The sequence below is a fragment of the Trichoderma evansii genome, assembly GCF_050947405.1.
Source record: "Trichoderma evansii strain SZMC 28006 chromosome Unknown GGI43scaffold_6, whole genome shotgun sequence".
In the NCBI taxonomy this organism is placed as follows: domain Eukaryota; kingdom Fungi; phylum Ascomycota; class Sordariomycetes; order Hypocreales; family Hypocreaceae; genus Trichoderma; species Trichoderma evansii.
This window is the reverse complement of record NW_028145200.1, coordinates 1,208,993-1,230,568: the sequence shown is the minus strand read 5'-3', so window position 1 is coordinate 1,230,568 and position 21,576 is coordinate 1,208,993. Positions and strand designations below refer to the sequence as shown.

Genomic DNA, 21,576 nt, shown 5'->3' with positions numbered 1-21,576 from the left:
GGCTCTAGCCGGATGCAGCCACGCCAGCCCAGCCGCCTGTAAATAACGTTGATCAGCACGGTATCACTGGACCAGCTTCTCGCAAATAGCACCTCCCTGGCCGCCGTCACGAGTCGTCCCCAAATGGACCCAAATGGGCATGGAGAGAGATTGGAGCAGAGGCCGCGAGACTCGTGACAAGACGCACGAGCCAGGATTGTTTGACGCAGCGCATCAGAAGGCTTGGTGGCGGCCAATCGGAGCCACATCTATCCCCGCATTATGGGACGGGGGAAATGGGCCCAGATGCACCGCTGTGGCCTCCATGCAGGGCTTATCGTCTGTTGAGCTGGCTCTCGTCCGGGGGAGCAAGGAGGGCGAGCTGGGCTAGCAGGCAGATGGGGCAGAGCGCAGTAATAGCGCTGGATGGATGGATGGCCGGCTGATTCGTATAACACGCAGATATCGTAGCAATAGAGCTGGCTGGTAGGGAGCTGGGGAGCAACGATGCATGGATAAAGGGACGCAAAGGTGAGTGATAGACATCGGCTGCTCAGGGTCGCCCCCTAAATGCCATCCGCCATCCAATCCCTACGCCTTTGGGCCGTGGTTTGCGTTTCGTTTGCGTCGTGTGAGGGCTACCGCAGGTACACGGCGCCAGCACACGACACACGCGCATACAGTGCCAGCTCCCCCGGCCAGCCCGTCTCAGGAGTCTAATGGCAGTGGTCAGCACGGGTTCAGTGTACAAAGAAGCTTCGTTCCTTTGGGCACAAAGGCACCAGAGATAGCGAGACAGGCGGTGATGCGCTGGTCCGAACCACCTATGCAGGCAGCGCTCATCCCTTTGTATCGACGCTGGCCTGTCTCACTCGCCGTCATTGCCGCCGGAAAGGCGAGCACATGAAAGACATCGCCAGGGCTCATTTCGGAAGAGTCATTGTTCCGTCATGACCTTACTTGGCCCTGGAAACGCGTCAACGGTACCTGTTCTAAGCTGATACAGGCAGATTGCCAGACGTACGGTGGGTCTGCCTTGCTTTTGGCGGGAGGCGCCATGGGTGAGCTTGCACTATTGGCACTGTAGCAACGAGTACCGAATGTGCTCAGTCGCATGTACTGCAAGTACCCGGGCGTATTCAGCTCCGCCAAATGGCAGCGGCTGCGGTGCGGCCAGGTACAAGGCTGAGTGACCTGGCGCCAGGCTTATCGCATCGCCCCGGGAAGTGGTCCTGGACGCGGACGACGCCGCTAAACTCTGTTGGGGCCGCCGTCACGCCCTGAGCACCCCCGTCTCCAGTGATGCGTCACCGCGGGCGTGAGCGCTGAGGCAGCACTGGAGCCTCGTCCCAGCCGCCCTTATCTACTGCGCCATCGCTCGTCTCTCAATCTTCCTTCTTTCTCTTCCTCCATCATCCTTTTTTCCCATCCATCCATCGCTGTATCTTCTCCCATTCATCTGCCATCTCGCAGGAGGAAGCTGGAGTTTTCCTGATTCTTTCCGTCACCTTTGTTTGCGTCTCTTCTGGTCGTTTGTCGCAGGTTGACCAACTCCCGTATTCCCTCATTCATCACATCATCAGGACCATCACCATGAGGTCCGTTATCGCTCTCTCTGTGGCGGCCGTCGCCCAGGCCAGCTCATTCCAGGTTGGCACCATCCACGAGAGCTCTGCTCCCGTCCTCAGCAATATTGAGGCCAACGCCATTCCGGACAACTACATCATCAAATTCAAGGACCACGTTGATGAGAAGGGTGCCGACAAGCACCACAACTGGATCCAGAGCATCCACGATGAAGGCGAGCAGCAGCGCCTTGAGCTTCGCAAGCGAAGCAGCATCTTTGGAGCTGACGAGGCCTTTGACGGCCTGAAGCACACCTTCAAGATTGGTGACTTCAAGGGCTATGCTGGTCACTTTGCCGAGGACATCATCGAGCAGGTCCGGAACCACCCGGATGTAAGTTCACGCTACCCTTTCCATCGCCACTGGGTCAATTGAGACTAATCCATCATTTGCAGGTCGAGTACATTGAGCGCGACTCCATTGTCCACACTATGCTTCCTCTCGACTCACAAGAGAGTGTCGTCGTTGAGGACTCTTGCAACCCCGAGACCGAGAAGCAGGCTCCCTGGGGTCTGGCCCGTATCTCTCACCGAGACACTCTGGGCTTCGGCACCTTCAACAAGTACCTCTACACTGCTGACGGTGGTGAGGGTGTTGATGCCTATGTCATTGACACTGGTACCAACATTGAGCACGTCGACTTCGAGGGTCGTGCCAAGTGGGGCAAGACCATCCCAGCCGGTGATGAGGATGAGGATGGTAACGGCCACGGCACTCACTGCTCTGGTACCGTTGCTGGTAAGAAGTACGGTGTTGCCAAGAAGGCCCACGTCTACGCCGTCAAGGTCCTTCGATCTAACGGCTCCGGCACCATGTCTGATGTCGTAAAGGGCGTTGAGTACGCTGCCCTCTCTCACAAGGCTCAGGTTGAGCTGGCCAAGGCTGGCAAGCGAAAGGGCTTCAAGGGCTCAGTCGCCAACATGTCTCTTGGTGGTGGCAAGACCTCTGCCCTCGACGCTGCCGTCAACGCTGCCGTCAAGGCCGGTGTTCACTTCGCCGTCGCTGCCGGTAACGACAATGCCGATGCCTGCAACTACTCTCCCGCTGCCGCCACCGAGCCCGTCACCGTCGGTGCCTCTGCCCTGGACGACAGCCGTGCTTACTTCTCCAACTACGGAAAGTGCACTGACATCTTCGCCCCCGGCTTGAGCATCCAGTCCACCTGGATCGGCTCCAAGTATGCCGTCAACACCATCTCTGGTACCTCCATGGCCTCTCCCCACATTGCCGGTCTCCTGGCCTACTACCTGTCTCTCCAGCCCGCTGGCGACTCTGAGTTCGCTGTTGCCCCCATCACCCCCAACAAGCTCAAGAAGGACCTCATCTCCATTGCTACCGTTGGCACCCTGTCTGATATCCCCGCTGACACCCCCAACAAGCTTGCCTGGAACGGTGCTGGCTGCAGCAACTACTCCAAGATCGTCGAGGCTGGTGGCTACACTGCCAAGCCCAAGAAGCAGAACAAGAAGCTCCCTGCCTCCATTGAGGAGCTTGAGGACGCCATCGAGGGTGACTTCGAGGTTGTTTCTGGCAAGATTGTCAAGGGTGCCAAGAGCTTTGGCTCCAAGGCCGAGAAGTTCGCCAAGAAGATCCACGACCTCGTCGAGGAGGAGATTGACGAGTTCATCTCTGAGCTTTCCGAGTAAGAATCTTTATTAAGCATATATTTCTTTTTATTTGTAATGGCCATAATGCGCCGATGAGTACATCGAGTACGAAGGGTTATGGAACGGGACCAGGAGAGACTTTGTTTTTTGGGTAATTGGCATGCACTTTGGGCGCGAAGCCACGGATTTTAGTATCGGCTTTCCTCTTTGCTTCGTATTCTACTGTTTCGCGGCCCTACGTTTTTCAGACAGAATGCTTGTACAGGAGTATCATATAATCAATACATTTGCATTTTAACGCACTCAATGTTTAGACATGCACCGTGACATTGTATTCATGCGAAACATTTCTTGTAAACGCCGTTAACGGCTATGTATGCTCTCGACGTTAGAAAGTCATAGTTTGCTGCCAATCATAATCCCTGTTCGCAGTTAATGTTCCTATTGTAGCTGGCTCTAGTTACATGTGAGGCGACGCAACATATAAATGACAAAGCCAGCAACACAAACAAAACGTAGCCATTAACAAAAACCTCAATGCCTCTTACCAAGTATTTTATGATGCAATTAATCTATCCAAATTCTTCCAAGCCCTACTTCAACAGCTTCGTGTCTAATTTTGACAGTATCTGCCCTCTTATTAGCTACTTCAATTCTTTGCTTTTTTACCAAAATTTGCCAGCTGTCAAACTAAATTCGCTTCAGTTATGGTAAGAACAAAAGAAAGATGTAGCGTCTCAAGCTCCTGCCACTCCCATTCAGCAATGATATATGTTTCTGATGCCTGAGGCGAGACTCCCTCACCACCTCCTTCCTCATGGCCATTGATATGGATATATATATCAAAAACTGCATCACTCACAGAGTCAACTTCAGTCATGTTTTCGCATCTCAACCTCTGAAATAGCCAGTCTATCTCGTTATCCCAGCACGCATCATCAGTTGCAGCCACGCTTCGTCTGTTATAGCATCTCCTTGTCGCCAGAAACGAAAGCATCTCCTTAGACGCAACATCTTTCTAGCTCATTGAACGTATAAGAGCGGCAATGCTTCGCAAGAACAGCGCCAGAAGTCAGAATCGCCGCCCTTTAAGCAGGAGCAAATCATCCGTCACTATTGGCCGGAATGCAGTTCATGAGCTCACCAGCGTCGAGCCGTTGGCGGTAGAAAGAGACGCGTACATCGCTGCGACTCTATCCTTCAACCGAGCCCAGCCGCAGAATAATAACGAGCGAAAGTCGCCGCGCCTGCATCGACAGCAGAGTGTGAGGTTTGCTGGTCCAAATGCTCAACCTCGGAGGATATTGGCTGCTCGCGCAAGCATCCCGGCAACAGGCAACTTGTCACGGCGTCCTGTGGGCTCTCAACAATATTCCTTGGAGCCAAAAGATAAAGCTACATCATTGTCACTAAATGGAAGGCTACGGAAATCGAAATCGATGTACGCACCCTCAATGACAAAAATGCCCACATATTCGTTAGAGAATAGCGACCATTCCGATGTGTTCAATGGATGGCAAACATCGTCTCGATATTCATCATTTGCGAAAAAAGAGAATGAGCCCCTTTGGAGTTCAGGCGGACCGTCACTGAGGGCTCCAAAATCCATGGCTTTTCTCCCGCATGGCCGCGAAGGATCAATATCACGAATAAATATTGGAAACAACTGTGAAACATTTGATCAGCTAGCACAAAATGGATTCTATGAGCCACCAGGGAGTTTCGGTCGTCTCAAGAATCGGCCCTCTAGTTTCTTTCGATCAAGCTACAAACAGAGTTCGAACGTTTCGAACGTGACGAGTTTTCCCAAGTCTCTTCGCAGCAGCAGCAATAATACCACAGTGCTCTCTCCAGCATCTCCTTGCGGCTCTAGTAACCCCTACAACATTCCTTTAAAGCAGCCGACATTGCGAACTACGGCTCGCAAGATCTCCAAGTCGCTCAAGAGCAGGATCAAGGGGCTGTTCGGCCGTCCCAAGTCTACAGATCAAACTGTAAACCAGATTGAAAATTGTACCCAGGAACGGGATTCAAATGATAGTAGTTACTATGGTACTCAGTCAACAGTGCCAACGCGGTCATCTCGGGAAGCATCCATGTATCAAGTATCATCCCGGATGCCTTCTTTCCATGCGGTGCCATCGAGTCAACAACTCAAATCTCGACAGGGCAGCTTCGGAAGTGTGGAAATAGAACATAGCCTAACAATCGACGACAAATCAAGAGTTACCAGCTGGACAGACTCCACAGCGGCGACAATTACACATCGACCAAGGTCGGCTAACTGGAGCCGGCAATATGCATCCCTTCCTGAAGCTAATATGGAGACATTGCCTTCATCTCGCAACGAAGTCTCCATCCCATTCGATAATTCATCGCACAGAGATCCTATAGTCAACAGCCAGCGTGTGTACTCTGCTCTCATAAAAAGACTGCAAGAAACAAAACAGCATCAAACTCAATCGTTAGGCGAGAAACATGCAACTTTGGATTTTGCTGAAGTAGATTCGCCGCGGAGCAACTCGACAATAAGACGCCAACCTCGTTGGGCCATGTATGAAGGATCTACTCACACTATTCGCCATGTTCAAGAAGAGGATGACGTCTTTCAGGGTCGCGCCGAAAAGACTACTGTCTCGCCTTCTTCGTCGGCTTCTGCTAGTGATGCCATCAGAGGCCATAAAGCCACAGGCTCACTGCTGGAAAGCTTCAGTCACGATGCTTGCCTCAACAAAGGCCATGATTGGGGTCATAGGGCTTTCCCTAGCCAGGATGCTTCAGAACCGCAAGTGGCTCTTGAACCGCCAAAATCACTAATCTCCAGCCGGAGCTCGGCTTTCTTTGCCAGTCCAACATGTCACCTTTTCCGTACGACAAGTCCGTATCGCCGCGCACTACAGGCCACGATGAAGGCAACCCAGGCCAGTGAGCAATCTCAAACGCCTAATACCAAATATCTAGGTTCTTTGTCCGCACTCAGTCTCCCTACGCGCCGCTCAAGTACAGACGGATCCGATGACGACGAACGAATGGCATATGCAGAGAGCATATACTCCAACTCTAGTGAGAAAAACTGCATCCAAAACAACTACTTAAAATCTCCGTCAAAATCAATAAAGAAAACGCCGGTGAAGAAAGGCCATGGCGATGCCACCATCTTCCTCCCTGCTGAAACACAGAGGCCATCGTTCTCGCTCTCGAATCGCCATGCTCGAGAAATTTCCTCTTCCAGCTCCATTGAGTGGAAGACATGGCTCAGCGCCAACGTGTCTAAGCTGGAGACTTCATCCACCACATTGAGAACAGACTTTCCCGAAGAGCCGTCGTCTTCCCCTCGCCCCTCTAAACATGTTAGGGAGAAGACTGAGATTGAGCCTGAAGGAGACGATTTGCCTCGAGACGCATTAAATGCCGGCCTGCCACTGAGGGTTGCAGCAGACAAAGATAATCGTCCATCTGTTTTGACAACAGTGTCACAGGCACCAAAGTTTCAATTTGCGAATCCCTGGTATTCTCAGCCTCCGGCTACCAACGAAAATTCACCACCGGCAATGGGAACCCGATCTAAAACTGTTTGCAGCAACGATTCATCACCAGTTGGCTCAAAAGGTAAATTGCGTACCATACCGTCGGTGTCCAACGTCAACACTTGTGTCACAACCAATATTGAGTCGCCACTGGGGATGCCGCGAATGCGCTCTCTCAACACACTTGTCAAGTCGTGCTCTCCTATGAGCGACGAAATGCGACTTAAACGTCAGTCACGGACACGTCTCCGGGTCAATGACGCTTCAGCCAAGTCAAGTCCCGGGTTGACAACCGCTTTCGAGAGGCAGTTTGGAGTCAGCAACACCGGCTCGCCTGGGATATGGAAAACGAAGGAGTTGTCATGTAAATCAGATGGCACGCCTAGATCTGAGGCTGATGCCGGTATTGACGATATGGGGCGGCGAGAGCTCGATGCGCAGGTGATGGGAAGCAAAAGAATGGTCGATTTATTCTTGAGCAGTCGACGCAAGAGGACGGCGAGCAGTCAGATGGGACGGAGCAGCGATAGTCTATCAGCTGCCTTTATCTAAATTTTGGAAGCAAGCAATAATATACGGGCACGGGGTTGAGAAGATGAGGTCGATTATACGGAGTCAGTGCATAGTATAAGTTATTTCTGGTTTGTTGCGCATGATTTATCATTGTGGTGTGAGAATAACAGTTAGTAATACCTTAGTTATGATAGATTGGTCAGATCAGCAGGCTCGGTGACATTACTTTAGAAAAGACTAGATAGCATCTCAAGAGTTTGTTTTTTAATTCTATGTGCCCTATTGGCTAACTTTGTCTCACAATCAGGGAATTTTTGGCTTCTATGTGTTGTAATTTGATTCAATTATTATCATTATCTAGGCGGGTAGTAGGTATATTCTAGGTGTATACCAGGCTGAAACCCAGCCATCTCTTTCGTACTTCATAACTCCGACGCTATTATACAAGAGTGCTCTTGGGGATATCTATAGGTACATGTGATTGGATGGAAAGAAATTAGGGGAGAGAGAACTCTAAAAGGAGGCTAAAAGGGAATAATACATCACCCTGTTCCCCAGGCTATCAAAATGCTTCAAGTCGTCGTCTATCATTAATTTACTCGTCTTCGTCGGCCACGGGACTGACGTGAACTTCCCATAGTCTCGCTAGGGACATTGGAAACTCGGCCTTGCGCTCTTTGCTGACCCATTTCCCGTACTGCTCGTGAGTGACCTTTTCAGCGAGAATGCCTCTCATCTCGCCTCTGTTCACTTCGCTGCGAGTAAGGGATGAGTTGACGCTGCGGGTCGTGCGCAGAAAGTGCCAAAAGTCATCCGTTACGCGGACGTACTCTTCCAAAGCTTCTTTGGTGTTGAGATTTGCTCCAGTAGTCCAGCTGAGCAAGAGAGGTTCGATTAGGGGAGCATCTGAGACGCTGGGGTGAGAAGTGCCGATGCTGGTGAGGAACCAGGATGAATGGCTGGGGATGCGCTTCAGAACACTGAGAACGAGGTCCTTGACGGTGTCAAAGTGTGGGCGGCTGTAGAAGGTGCTGCTTTGCTTGGACCAGGAGTTTGAGTGGACGATGAGGAGGGGAACGTCGATTACGGCGTTGAGGGGACCGCTCTGCTTGCCGGGGTCGAGGATGACGCCGCCGATGGCAGGGTTGATATCTGAAGGGGCGTGCTTGAGGGCCTGGAGAGCACCAGTGGCGCCAAAGGAGTGGCCTCCAATAATGAGGTTGCCAAAGTCAAGGCGACCGGTCCAATTGTGCAGGTAGGAACCCTCAGAGCGAGAGTTGCGACTGAATATCTCGTCGCCTTGGCCATCGTTGATGGCGCGGAGGATGTTGATGGTTTCTAAGATTTCGGCGTCGCGAAAGGCAAGCTGTTCTTGCTTGTACTTTTCTGTATCCATTGGAGGATCGGAGACGAGCTCTGACTCTTTAAAGTGTAATATTTGCTTGTCTTTCTCCCCTTGGATTCTCATGAGAGAGCCGGGACAGCTGCCGTCACGATGTTCAACTGCTGCGACGACGTATCCGCGGCTGGCAAGCTCGCCGATGTAGTGGGTGTAGTCCCTCCTTGAGCTGGCATCTCCGTGGGAGAATACCATGACAGGGAATCGTTCAGCATCCTCTCTCTTTCTCAACTCTCTTGTCAACTCTCCATTTGTCCCCTCTGCTTCTGTCTTCACCGTGGCGGTCGTTCCCAGCAGTGGCGCATCGACCTTGGCAGGAATTGTGATGCCGCCGGCAACAAACCACAGCCCAAATGTGAATATCGGCCGAATAAAAAAGTTGTTGACGTGTGCATACTTTGCATATCCAGCCGCCGTCAGGCTTATCGGTCTCGCAAACCAGTCATGCCTCCTTCTCTGCTCCTTGACGCTCTTGTCGACGGGATAGTAAACAGTAAAGAGCGTCGTGCGGTGCTCAAACGCCGGCTCGCCATTGCTCTCGAAGACGGTCTCGGATATGCGCCTCGGCTTCTCCAGCGCAACCTCAATGTCAATGGCCCCGACACCGTAAGGCCCCGAGTACGGCGGCAGCGGCGAGGCCAGCAGCGGGACGCCACGCACAAAGCACAGCAGCGCATAGGCCGAGACGACGACCAGCACAGCGTACGACCAGGACCGCCGGGGCCGTAGCACATCAGCCAGCGAGGCGAGGAAGCGGCGCCACCACCGCGCGCACCGGCTGTTCCGGTCTGCGCGCAGCCATTTCGGCTGCGCGGCCTGGAGCCATCTGGGCTGCGTGCTGGTGGGGGCGAGCAGAGGCGAGTCGGGCGCAGAGGCAGCGTCGTCCTGGTCGTCCTGGTCGACTAACTCGAGCTCCGAGTCGGACGAGTCGTCGTCGGGCGAGGGCAGGGCCCGGGAGGAGATGCGCGCGGCGGGTTTTGACTTGGCGGACGAGGACATGGCGGCACGGGTGAGGCTATCGAGAGATGCATTTGCGGGAATGGGAATCGAAAAGGACGAGACAAAAGTGCTAGCCCGGGGGATGGGGTACCGCGCGATTGGATGATGACGTAGGCAGAGGCGGGAGGATGCTAGCAATCAGTACATGGCTGTTCTAGAAGGCTGTTGGCAGATAGCGGGTACTTTTGGGTACTGCTATAAGTACCGATTACTAGCGGTTTGAAAAAAAAGAGTGAGAGTGAAGGGGAAAAAAGGTACTGCACGATACGAGGTTTGGATAAGGAGAAGCTGACCAACCAGGCTCTATTGACAAAGATTCTTAATTTATACCTAGAGCTTGTGTACATATAGAGTTAAGATTGATAGCGAGATGTAAGTGAGATTTCTGAGCTTAATTGCATTATGCTTTTATTTTGCAATGCCACAAAGATACAGAGCTGCTGTGCGCAAGCCTCGTCCGCCCTCTAGGGTATGGTGACTTTGATAGCTTTCGTTGACGCCAACGACGTAGTGGTGGCAAAGGAATGATGGCATATCTGGGGTTGATGTGCAACCAAACAGTATTTCTTTGGAGCAATTACTGTCTATGATTAAGAAGATGATAGAAGAAGAATATCAAAATGAGAGATGTAAAGGTGTTAGATGACACGGATACATCTGCAAGCCTGTGCTTTCATGGCCATCTACACGGAACCTCAACGTTATACTACATACATACATGTAATTGAAGGACTGAAAGAATTGCTTCTATGCCTAGCAGTGTAAGTTTGGCTGGTCTTGAATCGTACTGCAAAAATTATTCATTTCTTTAGATATTAGTGATTATGACAAGTCACTCTTGTACAATTTCCTTGCATTCCTCACAGTTATAACAGTCACCGTATTTGATGTGTGGCCTACTACACACATCCGTTACTATCACCTTGACGATATCACGAGGGCCAGCACATCGCCCACGGGGCCAACAAGCTAGATGTCTACACACCGTTTAAACAGCTGGTAAAACTCAAAATAAATCTAGGCCCTGTTCGTGACGGGAAAAGCCACACCGGATGGCTGTTGCTACTATCGATACAACGTGCCATGGCCATGCATCGCCTGCCTTAGCCTCGCAGCTTACAGAAGCGCTCCCTTTAAGTGGACTGCTTGCATTAGCGATGTGCTCGTGCATGCGGTAGCAGTTGCTGGCAGCTCTGATTCTGCACTGATGCGTCGATATCGGTGAAATAAAGAAGGTGTCTTTCTCGATGATCGACTGCTTCTCGAAGCAATGGCGGAGGATTCCCCGTGCGACAGTAAAGAGCCAGCTATTGGTGCCCAGTGGTCTATGTGATATAGGCTTTATTTACAGTCTTTCGATAGATGATACAATCAGTGACAAGAGAGAAATAAGCTGAGACAAGGGATTGAGATGGCGGGGAGCTCCGGACGCCCGGTATTACTACTACTGGCACTCCCTTTCCCCAACAAAGAGCCGTCTACTACTTGTACGGTGAACGGCGCCGCCTTGCAGCGTGCACAGTGTACGGTACGAGCAATTCGTCGTAATCCTGCTCGCTGTTGGCTCGATAGCAGGTTTTGAGGTATTATTGGTAATAATACGGCTGCTAGTAGAGTGATATGCAGCTAAGATACCACGCAAGCTGCCGTCCAAGCTGCCAGAAACGTGCTACTCCTCGGGCCATTTCCATGGCGAGGGAATGAACCCGGGATCCCCGCACTTGACATCCGGCAGGTATCAGAACCATCGATGGATGGATACGTAGTACTCGTTACATTAGACGACAGTTTCCAACTTGGCCCAAGTTGGAGATGCCGCCCAAGCACTTGGTGCAGAGAGGAAGAGGCGGATGTTTGATTCTTGGTGCTCAACTACGTGGTGATGTTTGGTTATTCTGACTAACATCATGTCTACGTAATATCTCCATGGACTCGATCTGATAGCCACGGATGCAATAGTAAGATAAGACAAGGCATTGCGCAAAACCTGATGCACCGAGTACACGCACATGCTTCTTGTTTCGGGGCCTTTGCGTCATCACAGTGTCTGGTTTCAAACTGGATAATCCCCTCCTCTCCCCCCAACTGCTGGCTCGCTCACCGGGTAAGCAATTTAAAGAAAACCAGTACAAAGCAGTGCTAGTGCTCTGTTGAGAAAAGAGAGCATTTCTGTGTAAAGGCCCGGGCTGAAGGTGATTCATGCAAGCCGGATGCATAAAGCGGGCGAGTGGAGAGACTGGCGGCTTGGACCGAAGGGCCAATGCAGACATGAGCCTATCACGCTGCTGTGCTGGTTACCGCGTGAGCCAGAAAAGATTGCATGCTTGTACGATTCAGGCCAGGCGGCGGAGAGGGAAATGCGCTGCGCCAACAGCGTTGGTAGGAGGCGTTGATGCCGGAGGTGCTCGTCTTCAACAGGCTGGTTATTGGCCATGCGGCGGTTTACATGTACGTGCATATACTACTAGTAGTACTTCAAGATACTGCCCGTATTTGGCAGTTCACAGGGTCATGGCCCAAGCCGTCGGTACTAGACTTTTCTTTTTTGACACTTTGCTAGCACTGGGCTGGCTCAGAGCACAGGCTATAATGCTACATCTTTTGCTTATCTGGTGGCATATAGCAAACATGTACCCATGGCGGCGTGGCGTGACGGAAGAGGCTACAATGGCCAAACCCAAATAGCACGCGCCTTGGACGGGCCGCAGCGGGAACCCAGGGACCAAAGTTAGCTATGCCAAGGCAATAATGTTTGAGAGAAACATTTCTTTGCTACATGTTTTTCTATTTCATATCCAGCTCAAAGTCGACGTAGCAAAAGAGCCGGCTATAGTGTCTGGTGGGTAGGCCTCCCACTTACATATCGCCCAGCGTTTAGTCACGCCGCGCGGTAGGGCAGGTCTACGTGTAATAGGTATCCAGTATTGCCCTTTTTTGGAATCAAAAGAACCAGCTTAATCATATAAGACGAACCGTAATCCGGGTATAGGCCGGGGCCAAGTGGCGCGCAAATCTCGACGAATGGAGTCAAATATCCGTTTTGATAGCCAGATTTGCCAGCGGCCCCTCCATGGTACCCCACAGACAGCTCCGAAAAAAGAAACTGGGCCACCTGAAGGTCTGGCAGAGAGATGGTGCTTGAGTCGTTTCATTGCCCGTCTCAACCTACCGGTGGCAGTGCTACAGTAGTAAACACATGTAGTCCTCAATGGTCGTAGTATCTATTAGCAGCAGCAGCAGCAGCAGTGATATCTATCCAGAGAGTCGAGAGGAACCATGACGTCTAGTCGCAGAATCCAACGTGGGCTTATCCAGGTAGAGTTTGACGCGAACAAGGTGATATCAGGTCGAGTGGAAGCCCAGATGCCCCATAATTGATATCAAGAGCACCTGAGCAATCCACCAAGGCCGATACGAGTCTGTAAAATTACCAGCTTGGGGGGTCCTGAAAGGGGAGAAGTCAAAGATGAAGACAAAAGAGGTCACTCCGTAAAAGCCCCAAGCGGGTAGGCGGCGGGCAAGGGGGGTGGAAAACAGCGGGTTTGTGGCTCTCATGGCTTATATTTGCGATTGTTAGTACAACCGCAGCTGAACCAGGCTCGTCCAGGTGCAAATTGATACCTCAAACGCTGCCATCTTTTAGGAGAATTGGTTGACAAACCGCAGGCCACGAAGTGGTGCCTTGCAAATAATAGCAATATTAGACTCTATACAGGTACTCTGTACAGCACCTGGTCCTGGGGCCGTGTCAAAGCGCACGCTGTGAAGCCTTGCGCCTTGTAAGGCTGAGCCCAGAGCGGCCGCGGTGATTCCAACGGCGCGCTGTGCTGCTGTATTGTGCTGTGTTTGGTGATGCTTTGGATCATGAACTGTTACCTCATACCTCTCACTTCTCATCTCTCACCTCTCACTCTATAATCAAGCACCAGCAAGCACCAGCAAGCACCAGCTAATGCTGCTCGCCTGCGTGGAGACAGACGCGAGATGCTCTGGAAGCACCGCTGGAACACCTGCCAAAACCCCCATGTCCTGGCTTCCGCCGTAGCATCGCACAGTGCACGGGCTTACTGTCTTGGTCTTCCAATCTCGAGTCCCGTCGTCTCCCGGCGCATGACACCACCCTGATGGCCTCTCCAATGAAGAAAAGGCCCCCAACAAAGGGCCTCAAAAAAGCCCCAAGAGCTGCATCGGCAAGTCCAGCTGTGAGGCTCGCCATCGAATCAGAAATGGCGCCCCGAGCCTGCGGGAGGCTAGGCAAGTTTGCGGGTGGGTATTTTCTTGGTCAGCGAGCAGCGCTGTTGGCTTTTGCTGCTGCCAAGATCGAGCCATTCGCAGTGGAGATGCGGAGCAGCGCAGATGGCGAGTGGCACAAGGGCCGATACAGGTACTCGGAAATTGAGCGAGCAGAACGTCTGGTGGGAGTGTCCTTGGATGAGAGCTGAATGGTGAAGTGTGTTGATATATGTGCCAGGCACTCTGAGGACATGATAGGTGCAAGATACTGTATAACGATAACTTGTATTTTCAGAAAGAATAAGCTTGAAAAGGGCTACTGACATGGCAGTGATAAATACAGGGCTCTGCCATTCACATCTATTCCAGTCTTATATTCCACCAGCAAGAAGCATTTTGAGTTTCTACCACGTCAAATATAGCATATTAGAAGATTGATTCCATAGATTAGATTAGATTATCTGTCAATCAAGGAATCAACATCTTACAACCCAACCGTCCAACCATTTCAACATTTGATCTCAATTCCTTCCCTTCTCCCTCTTGACGCTCAAGCAGTCCATAATCATAGCGCCAGGCCCCCATCTACTCCTCCGTAGGCCCTGTCAGCGAATCGTTCCAGCGGCGTTGCACTGTACCGTACAGTGTCCGCCGAGTGCTGACCCATTGCACCTGCTCGCTGTTGCATCCTCTGGCCACTTCCAGGTTTTATGACCACCGCCTATAATTTTTTTTCCCTCTCCCCCTACTCCGGCTTTTTCTCTCTCCTCCATCACGAATTTTTGCAAATTCTCCCCTCCATCGTTTCCGTCTGTCTTTTTTTTTATTCCCCCATAACTCGTGCTCTCTTCGACTTCGACCCCGTCCTCGCTCTGCTCTCAAGCAATCACCTGTGCGCTAAGCCGGTTCCCGCAGTGGTTTGGCTCGGCCCCGCTTCGTCTTCATTTCTCCCGAGACCCCTTTACTTGACGATTCGACGCCTCTGCTTTTTTCCTCGTCTCGTCGCGCCGCGGCTTTTTCTTTGCTTGCACCATCTCACCGTTTGCTGCCACTCGACGAATTCCTTGCCGCCTCTCCAACGCACGGCGCTCCTTGTTTCCCCGGGGGTGAGTCGAGTCCCTCGTCCCTCGTTTGCCTGCTGCTTGCCAGCCGAGTTTGATTTGCGCTGCCACATCGCCGGATCGCTTGATCCAGGCCCTCGCTTCTTTATCCCGCCCCCTCCACCGGCTCTGCCCAGGCCTGCAACTCTCGGCCACATGCCACTACTCCCCTTTGGCGATGTCGCATCTTCAGCGGCACCCCAGCCGACGGGCTGTTCCAATCTCTGGGCCGTGGGGAACCTGATATGACGACGTTTTTCTATTATCCATCGCCCCACAAATTGCATTTGACCGCAACTTTTGGATTTTATCTCGCATCTTGGCCACTAACACCTTCTCCGAGTCTTGCAGTCCACACGATAGCCATCCCATCGCCAGCTCCCTCTTCGTCTGCCCACGCCGGTCGATCGATTCTTCTCCCCCGACGGAAACAATGTCCTACTACGACAACCCCCAGTGGTCCGCCCCGAGCCAGGCGGCCCCTCAAAACAACTGGGACCACCACGGCGCGACCACTCCTGTTCGCGCAGGTACGTTGCGCGCCCCCTCTGCCTCTCGACTCTGGGCGCTGCAACTAACTTTATGATGCTCACAGGTGCCAACGGACCACAGCCGCAGGATGACTACGCCTTTTCCTATCAATTTGATGGTATGTGTGGTGCCGGGGAATGCCGTTTCCCTAAATACAACACTTATTGCTTGAAATTATACCGTTTCTCTTTTGCTGCCATTACAAAGCGCTACGGGCTGCTGCCACGGGTCCACACCAAGTTTGGCACCATGACAACAATCTCCGATCGTCTCTTCCTCCCGTCGCTCGAAAATTGGCATAATACTGGGCAGAGGCTAACTGGTGGATTTACAGAGGTTGACCGTGCCCACGAAAACTTGCAAAAGTCCGGCAAAGGCTATATGATGAATGCTCGACGTGAGTTTTCCATCCCTACTGCTACTGAGCCGTTGCTGGCTACAACTTTCCTCTCCTTCTCCTTCTCCCGCCTGTAGTAAGTAGCAAGGGTCTCAATGAGGCCCCTAGAAGAATCCTATAGCTAACCACGTAGCTGTTTCCCTTGGGTTATAGATGGTCGAATGGGTGGCTCTCGTGCTCACTCTGTCAACAACTTCGATGAAAACCGTGGCTCTCAAGGAGCAAATCTCCATAATTTCTATGCTTCCCAGCGTCACCAGTCTTCTCGAGGCTCCAACGAGGCGGAGCAGGTCTTGCAGGCGAAGCGAAGGATGGCGGCCCAGCGGGAGCGTGAGCTCCGAAACCTCCACACGGAGCAGCAATATCAGCGAAGTAGGCCTCCCTCAACTGTGTAGCACTTCCTGTCTTCCTATTCAAAAAGTGGTTCCCAAAGCAAACCAAAAAAATATATAAAAATGTTATTGGCCAATAGGTGGTTCAAGATGGACGCTTGCCTCTGGCCGAGTCCTCTTTTTTGTTTTTCTTTTTCTGGAGTTTTATTTTGTCTACTGTTTGTATTGTGTTTATGTTCAGTGTTTGAAGATAGTGAGCAATGAGTGCTAACGGATCTTCTTCTTACGTAGGTGTCTTGTCTGATGTTGCCGCTGTTCAGCAGGGAAACAAGCATATGACCGAGGAGGAGACTCGTGAGCTCATTGCTCGCCAGCGCAGCGCTTTGTATGGCGAAGGCAGCTTTGCGGAGAAGGCCGGCTACATTGACGAGACTGGCGCTGTTCGCACTGGTGCCCCTGGCCCCAGCGGTCCTGCAAGCCTGCGAGGCCACTCCCCCCTCACGTTTGACACCATTGGCCGCGTCCCCCAGGCTGACGTGGGAACACCCGGATCGGCGGCTGATGTGAACGCGGTTGATCCCGGCTCGCGACCCCAGAGCACTGCCAGCCCTCAGACTGGCGGCCCGACCAACAAGGTCTTTGACAACGCCGTCGGTTCCCAAAGTCGTACCAGCACCTCCAGCCCGACCAGCGGATCGCCCCCCCGCGGAGATTTCGGACCTGGCTCCAAGTCTTCCCAGGGAGCTGCCGTTGCCCCCATCGGAACTCGTCCCACCGGAACGCCCACGGCCAACGCCTCTGCTAAGCGCTCCAGCACTCCCCATGGTACCTCTGGCGGATGGGGCCGTGGTAACGGTGTCTGGGGTGGATCTGGCCTCGGTGCCCAGGCCAGCGTCTGGGGTTAAAGTCCATTTTTCTCATCACATTGGGCGGCGGCGTTGAAAGGACGATGTACATTCTTTTCTATGTGTTTTTTGTCTTTTTTTTTTATTCCTTTTTCCTTGCTTGAAGAGCAAAGAGAAAGAGCAAGTTGAATTGTTGCATTAGTAGAAAACAGGCGCTGGAGGTGAGGGAAAGGAATGGATCTGTTTGGCATTTTGGTTCGGTCGTTTTTGGTCAAGGCGGTTGATTTCGATCTTCGCGCGTTTTGCTTTCGCTGGGTTAAAGTCTTTGGTACGATTTTCGGCGAAGAAAGGTATTGCGAGGCATTTCTGGGCGATTACGATCAAGGCAAAAAAGGGGGGAAGAGGAAAGGAGGCTTGCTCTACCTTATACCTGGGGATCTCTGGAATTTGGGATGATCCTCGACAGAGGAATGAAGATATCCGGATAGGAGTTATCTTGCTTTTGGCGCAGGATTGGGACAGAAACGAGGAGTTGCGTCCTTGGTCACGATAACGGCGTATTCATTGTTTTGAGTTTTTGTGACTCGATTTATATGTGACGGTGGGGACAACAAAATTGAACAGACACTGGGAGAAAGTCGGCCGATAGGAGACTGACGGAAAGAGGAAAATTCGGCCATGGAGCAGTCATTTGCTGGTGTGGAACAAAAGACTTTGAGGAGAAATACCCGGAAATTTGGAGGCGTTCCATTGGGCTACCGGTAAGTTGAACTGTCAAGAATGGAAATACATACATACACATTATGCGCCTTTATTGGCAGGGGACAGGGAAATGGAACAGGATGCCTGGCGCTATTATAGCCCAAGGGGGGCAGCAAAAAAGAATTCAAAAAATAAAAGCACAAAAGAATTCAAAAAATAAAAGCACAAAAAAAAGAAAAAAAAAAGAAGGAAACAACAAAATCATTGCTGGGAAAATGGGGTTGAGCGTAAAACTAGCTTTGGGGTTTTGGGACTGGGTTTGATTTTTGTGCGCGGTTTTCCTTTTACACTTCTCTCCTCTTTGGGCGGCTCTGGGAATAGGCTTGGGCTCTTGAACGGCTTTTTTCGGTCTTGTTTGATTTAAGGATGGAACGGATTCTGGGGAGTTGCTTTCACTGTTGACAAAGGTCTGCTCCTTTATATACCGTTGGGAATTACAGGCGCAGTCACTTATTGGGGAAGAGGGGAAAGATGTTAATGAGAGAGTGAAAAAGAGGAAGAGAGCAATTGGGAAAGTGGTGGAACGAATATGCGAGGGTTAGTTAAACGTATACATGTAATGGGAGAATTTGGTTTGCGAAACTGCTGGTGTTTTTTATGAGTTGAGTGTGAGAGGTTTTGACCAAGCTTAGAATTACCATTGGAGTGTTGTTGTTGATAAAGGTAGCATTGATCTTTTGCTGCTGAGATATTGTTCCAAATGAACTGCTCAGCATTCAATTGGTTAAGGAAATATTTGTGGTGGCGATTTATATACTATCATAAGCAAGTTCTATATATACCAAGAAGATAAAAAGTCATTTCTCTGTTCCCTTTGCCAACGTCAGGTTGCCCATCTCTCTCTCTCTTCTCTATCATAAAAAAGTAAAGTTGTATCATAGCATCAGCAACTTGGCCCCCTCCTCCAAGTCCATCACGTCGTCTGCCCTCACAGCCTTGCCTCCCCAGACGACGGTGCCGGTGCCGTCAACAGCAAAAGCCCCAGACTCTTGCCATTTGCTGCCCAGCTCTGTCGAAGGGTTGTTCTCGTTGATGGCCTCGCTCTCAGTACTACCAACACTACCACTACCACTACTACGGTTACTTGAAGCAGCAGCAGCACCTCCTTTCTTCCGAGGCGTCAATATCGCCTCCACCCTCTTTGCCTCCTCCCGCCCCCTCTTCCCATCAATAGCAGTCGCAACTTTTTCTCCCAGCCAGCCGGTTTCTTTCCAGGCTTGAACTTGTGCTGTTGGACCTAGCACGTACCACACGCTGCTGGCGATGCCGAGGCCCCAGGCGGCGTAGATGGCGCGCTCTTGGTCGATGACGATTTGGACGTTCCAGGCGCCGCCGAGCATATCGATCCATTTCGATGTGGCGCGGGAGGAGGCGTGGGAGATGGCGATGCAGGTGATGGAGCCGGCGTGGCGGTTTGCGATGGCGCGGAGGTTGAGGAATGTTTTTTGGGCGACTGTTGGGTGTGAGTGTTAGTATAAGTGTATATATGGAAGTGTGAGTGTAAGTGTGAGTATAAGTGAGAGGGGTGGAGTTGATGGCTTTTATATAAGCGTAATAGAGATAGATGTGTAGACACATCAATATAGATCTATATACTTTTAAACCGGATGAAAACTTACAGGCGCAGCCTACACATCTCAGAAACACAATGATGCATTTATTCCTCCTCCCCAGCTCCAGCCTCCTCTGTCGATCCTGCGGTGCGACGTCTCCGATCCGCGGCACGGGAGCGACCTTTACGGGAGGCGGCGGCGGCGAGAACCACGGGTGGACTTTTAGTGGTAGAGACTTGGGTGTCATCCATGAGGACCAGTTGTTGTTATTAGTGTTATTGTTGTCGGCGCCATTTTTTGATGCTGGAGAAGATGGTGATGTGAATGAGGAAAAGTCTAGGGAGGTGTTTGTGCCCGAGAGGCCAGCTTTTCGGAGGGCGAGCTTTGTGGTGAGGGTAGAGATCATGGCTGGCTAGCAGGTCGTGTACTCGGTTGGTAGAATAAAGAAATAACAGTCATAAATTGGGGTATATCACTCGCTTTCGTTCGTTGTGTGTCTAACAGACAAATGGGTATCAAAATCAATATGTTTGAGCACGAAAAAAGGGACAGTATTGATATTATAAGCACAGCTCAAGATCAACAAAATCGTATGACAAAACAATAAAACAGCACTACAGACAGATAAACTAAAAAAAGAAAAGCTCCCTCCCAGCGGCTTTTTTTCTTCTTTTATTTGATTGCTCGCATTACCACCCGTCAAAACAAATCACCCCCGTACTATAACGCAAGAAACAAATCTGATACAAGGGGTGTCCCAATTCCCAACGCCAGTGGCATCAGAAACATTAGGGCGTGTGTGCTGTGCTGTGCGTGCGCTGCTGCCCCTCCTCTTAAAACAAGTTTGCCTGTCAAAGTACCGAAATGAACCCTGGGCCATCACAATGCTCTACTCTTTTGTCCTTTCCCGGGTCATGTTGTGATTTTCCGGCATTGGGACGGACCTCCTTTGATCCTTTTTTGGAGCGAAATCGAAAAAGGAAATGAGACCCTGAATTGCTGGAAATTGGGCCGCTATGGCGCGCTTTCAGGGGGGGTCCTAGTCGAAATGAACGAGTCGGGGGGTGCTGATTGGTTGGGAGACTGCGGAGGCGGATGGGATTTGCTCAGGGGTGTGTGGTGTGGTTCTTGGGTGTTTTTACAATTTGATGTACTGATGAGATGGACGAGTTGCACAGCCTTGTTTATTACTGAATGACGTGTGCAGTGGTTGGTGTCTTGAGTTGTAGAACAGGGCTGTTTGAGTATGAGTTGTCTTACTAATAGGTGCTGACTTGAATCACAGTACATATTACTAACCCTAAAGGCTGTTGTATTGTACTCAAGGCATAACTCACTTATATAAATAGAAATGGACGAGGCTGATATTTGAAAAGAATCTCTAGAAAGGCTGATTTGGTTAGTAAATTCCATTTTTTATGCTGTATATAGTATTCTTTTACTGTTATACATGTACAAAGTACCACCTTCATACGGCTGCGTAAGCCAGCTGTGTTACACCATAAAGTCTCACCTCTTTCTTGTTTTTGGTGTCGTCCCCAAAACAGTGAGACGTCATATTACTATTTACTTCTTTTCCCTGCGAATCTAATCGAGATAGAAGCAGGATCGGCTTCTTCCGAGCAAGATCAGAGGTGGACGATGATATATGACGCCCTGCATTGGCTGCGCCTTGGCATCGCCTTGCCTTGCTTATGTGGCGTCATATACCCTTCCAATCGCGTACACGAGTTAAAAAAAGAGCAAAGTTGAGTTGGGATTAGATAAAGATGTAAGCATAGTATAGCCTTATAATACCTATAACATAGCCCTGCGCCTTGCTGAGTGTGCTGAGAACCAGATTGGAAATACGATGATGGCGATTTACAAGGGTATAAGGCTTTTCAAAAGGCTCATCTGGTAGAAACAAGGCTTTCAATTTGGGCACTGCAGATGTTTACGCAGACAGGAGAGCTACTTGCCTCATTGAACGTCCTTACTAGGTAGTAACAAACATCAGGCATCTCTGTGTACCAAATCCGGCTATTCGTTCGTATGTATCACTACTTCCATGCTTAGGCACGTTAAGATGTAGATGACTTTTACAAATGCTATGAGGCGCATAAACTCTACTAGGAGGAACAATGTCTGTACAAGGCTGATTTGCCGTCTTTCCTCTGGCTTGTTGGCTCGG

The 21,576-nt window shown here is 50.9% G+C and overlaps 8 protein-coding genes across 8 annotated transcripts; 5 read left to right on the top strand and 3 right to left on the bottom strand.

Moving 5' to 3' along the window:
* Positions 1–1,304: 1,304 nt before the first annotated feature.
* On the top strand, positions 1,305–3,514 carry GGI43DRAFT_401530 (S8 family peptidase). The gene is made up of 2 exons (XM_083205588.1): positions 1,305–1,938; positions 2,001–3,514. Exons 1-2 carry the CDS (start codon positions 1,573–1,575, stop codon positions 3,249–3,251), a joined length of 1,617 nt encoding a protein of 538 aa, XP_083062275.1. The 5' UTR covers positions 1,305–1,572; the 3' UTR covers positions 3,252–3,514.
* A 1,803-nt stretch (positions 3,515–5,317) lies between these two features.
* Positions 5,318–7,345, top strand: GGI43DRAFT_401527 (uncharacterized protein). Its single transcript, XM_083205587.1, has one exon. The coding sequence runs from the start codon at positions 5,330–5,332 to the stop codon at positions 7,289–7,291; it is 1,962 nt and encodes a 653-aa protein (XP_083062274.1). The 5' UTR covers positions 5,318–5,329; the 3' UTR covers positions 7,292–7,345.
* A 226-nt stretch (positions 7,346–7,571) lies between these two features.
* Positions 7,572–9,838, bottom strand: GGI43DRAFT_401526 (platelet-activating factor acetylhydrolase). The gene has a single exon (XM_083205586.1). It carries the CDS (start codon positions 9,648–9,650, stop codon positions 7,848–7,850), a length of 1,803 nt encoding a protein of 600 aa, XP_083062273.1. The 5' UTR covers positions 9,651–9,838; the 3' UTR covers positions 7,572–7,847.
* Positions 9,839–11,747: 1,909 nt separating this feature from the next.
* GGI43DRAFT_335686 (uncharacterized protein) lies at positions 11,748–12,366 on the top strand. Its single transcript, XM_083202048.1, has one exon. It carries the CDS (start codon positions 11,850–11,852, stop codon positions 12,333–12,335), a length of 486 nt encoding a protein of 161 aa, XP_083062272.1. The 5' UTR covers positions 11,748–11,849; the 3' UTR covers positions 12,336–12,366.
* A 161-nt stretch (positions 12,367–12,527) lies between these two features.
* GGI43DRAFT_401523 (uncharacterized protein) lies at positions 12,528–13,154 on the bottom strand. The gene has a single exon (XM_083205585.1). It carries the CDS (start codon positions 12,800–12,802, stop codon positions 12,605–12,607), a length of 198 nt encoding a protein of 65 aa, XP_083062271.1. The 5' UTR covers positions 12,803–13,154; the 3' UTR covers positions 12,528–12,604.
* Positions 13,155–14,062: 908 nt separating this feature from the next.
* Positions 14,063–15,324, top strand: GGI43DRAFT_335618 (uncharacterized protein). The gene has a single exon (XM_083202047.1). It carries the CDS (start codon positions 14,594–14,596, stop codon positions 15,230–15,232), a length of 639 nt encoding a protein of 212 aa, XP_083062270.1. The 5' UTR covers positions 14,063–14,593; the 3' UTR covers positions 15,233–15,324.
* A 92-nt stretch (positions 15,325–15,416) lies between these two features.
* On the top strand, positions 15,417–17,148 carry GGI43DRAFT_382489 (uncharacterized protein; the record flags this gene model as incomplete). The annotated part of the gene is made up of 5 exons (XM_083203251.1): positions 15,417–15,513; positions 15,579–15,632; positions 15,849–15,987; positions 16,045–16,283; positions 16,535–17,148. 5 exons carry the CDS (start codon positions 15,417–15,419, stop codon positions 17,146–17,148), a joined length of 1,143 nt encoding a protein of 380 aa, XP_083062269.1.
* Positions 17,149–18,025: 877 nt separating this feature from the next.
* GGI43DRAFT_401510 (uncharacterized protein) lies at positions 18,026–20,014 on the bottom strand. Its single transcript, XM_083205584.1, has 2 exons — positions 19,470–20,014; positions 18,026–19,303 (listed from the first exon to the last, which is right to left on the bottom strand). The coding sequence occupies exons 1-2, from the start codon at positions 19,807–19,809 to the stop codon at positions 18,726–18,728; spliced, it is 918 nt and encodes a 305-aa protein (XP_083062268.1). The 5' UTR covers positions 19,810–20,014; the 3' UTR covers positions 18,026–18,725.
* Positions 20,015–21,576: the final 1,562 nt, after the last annotated feature.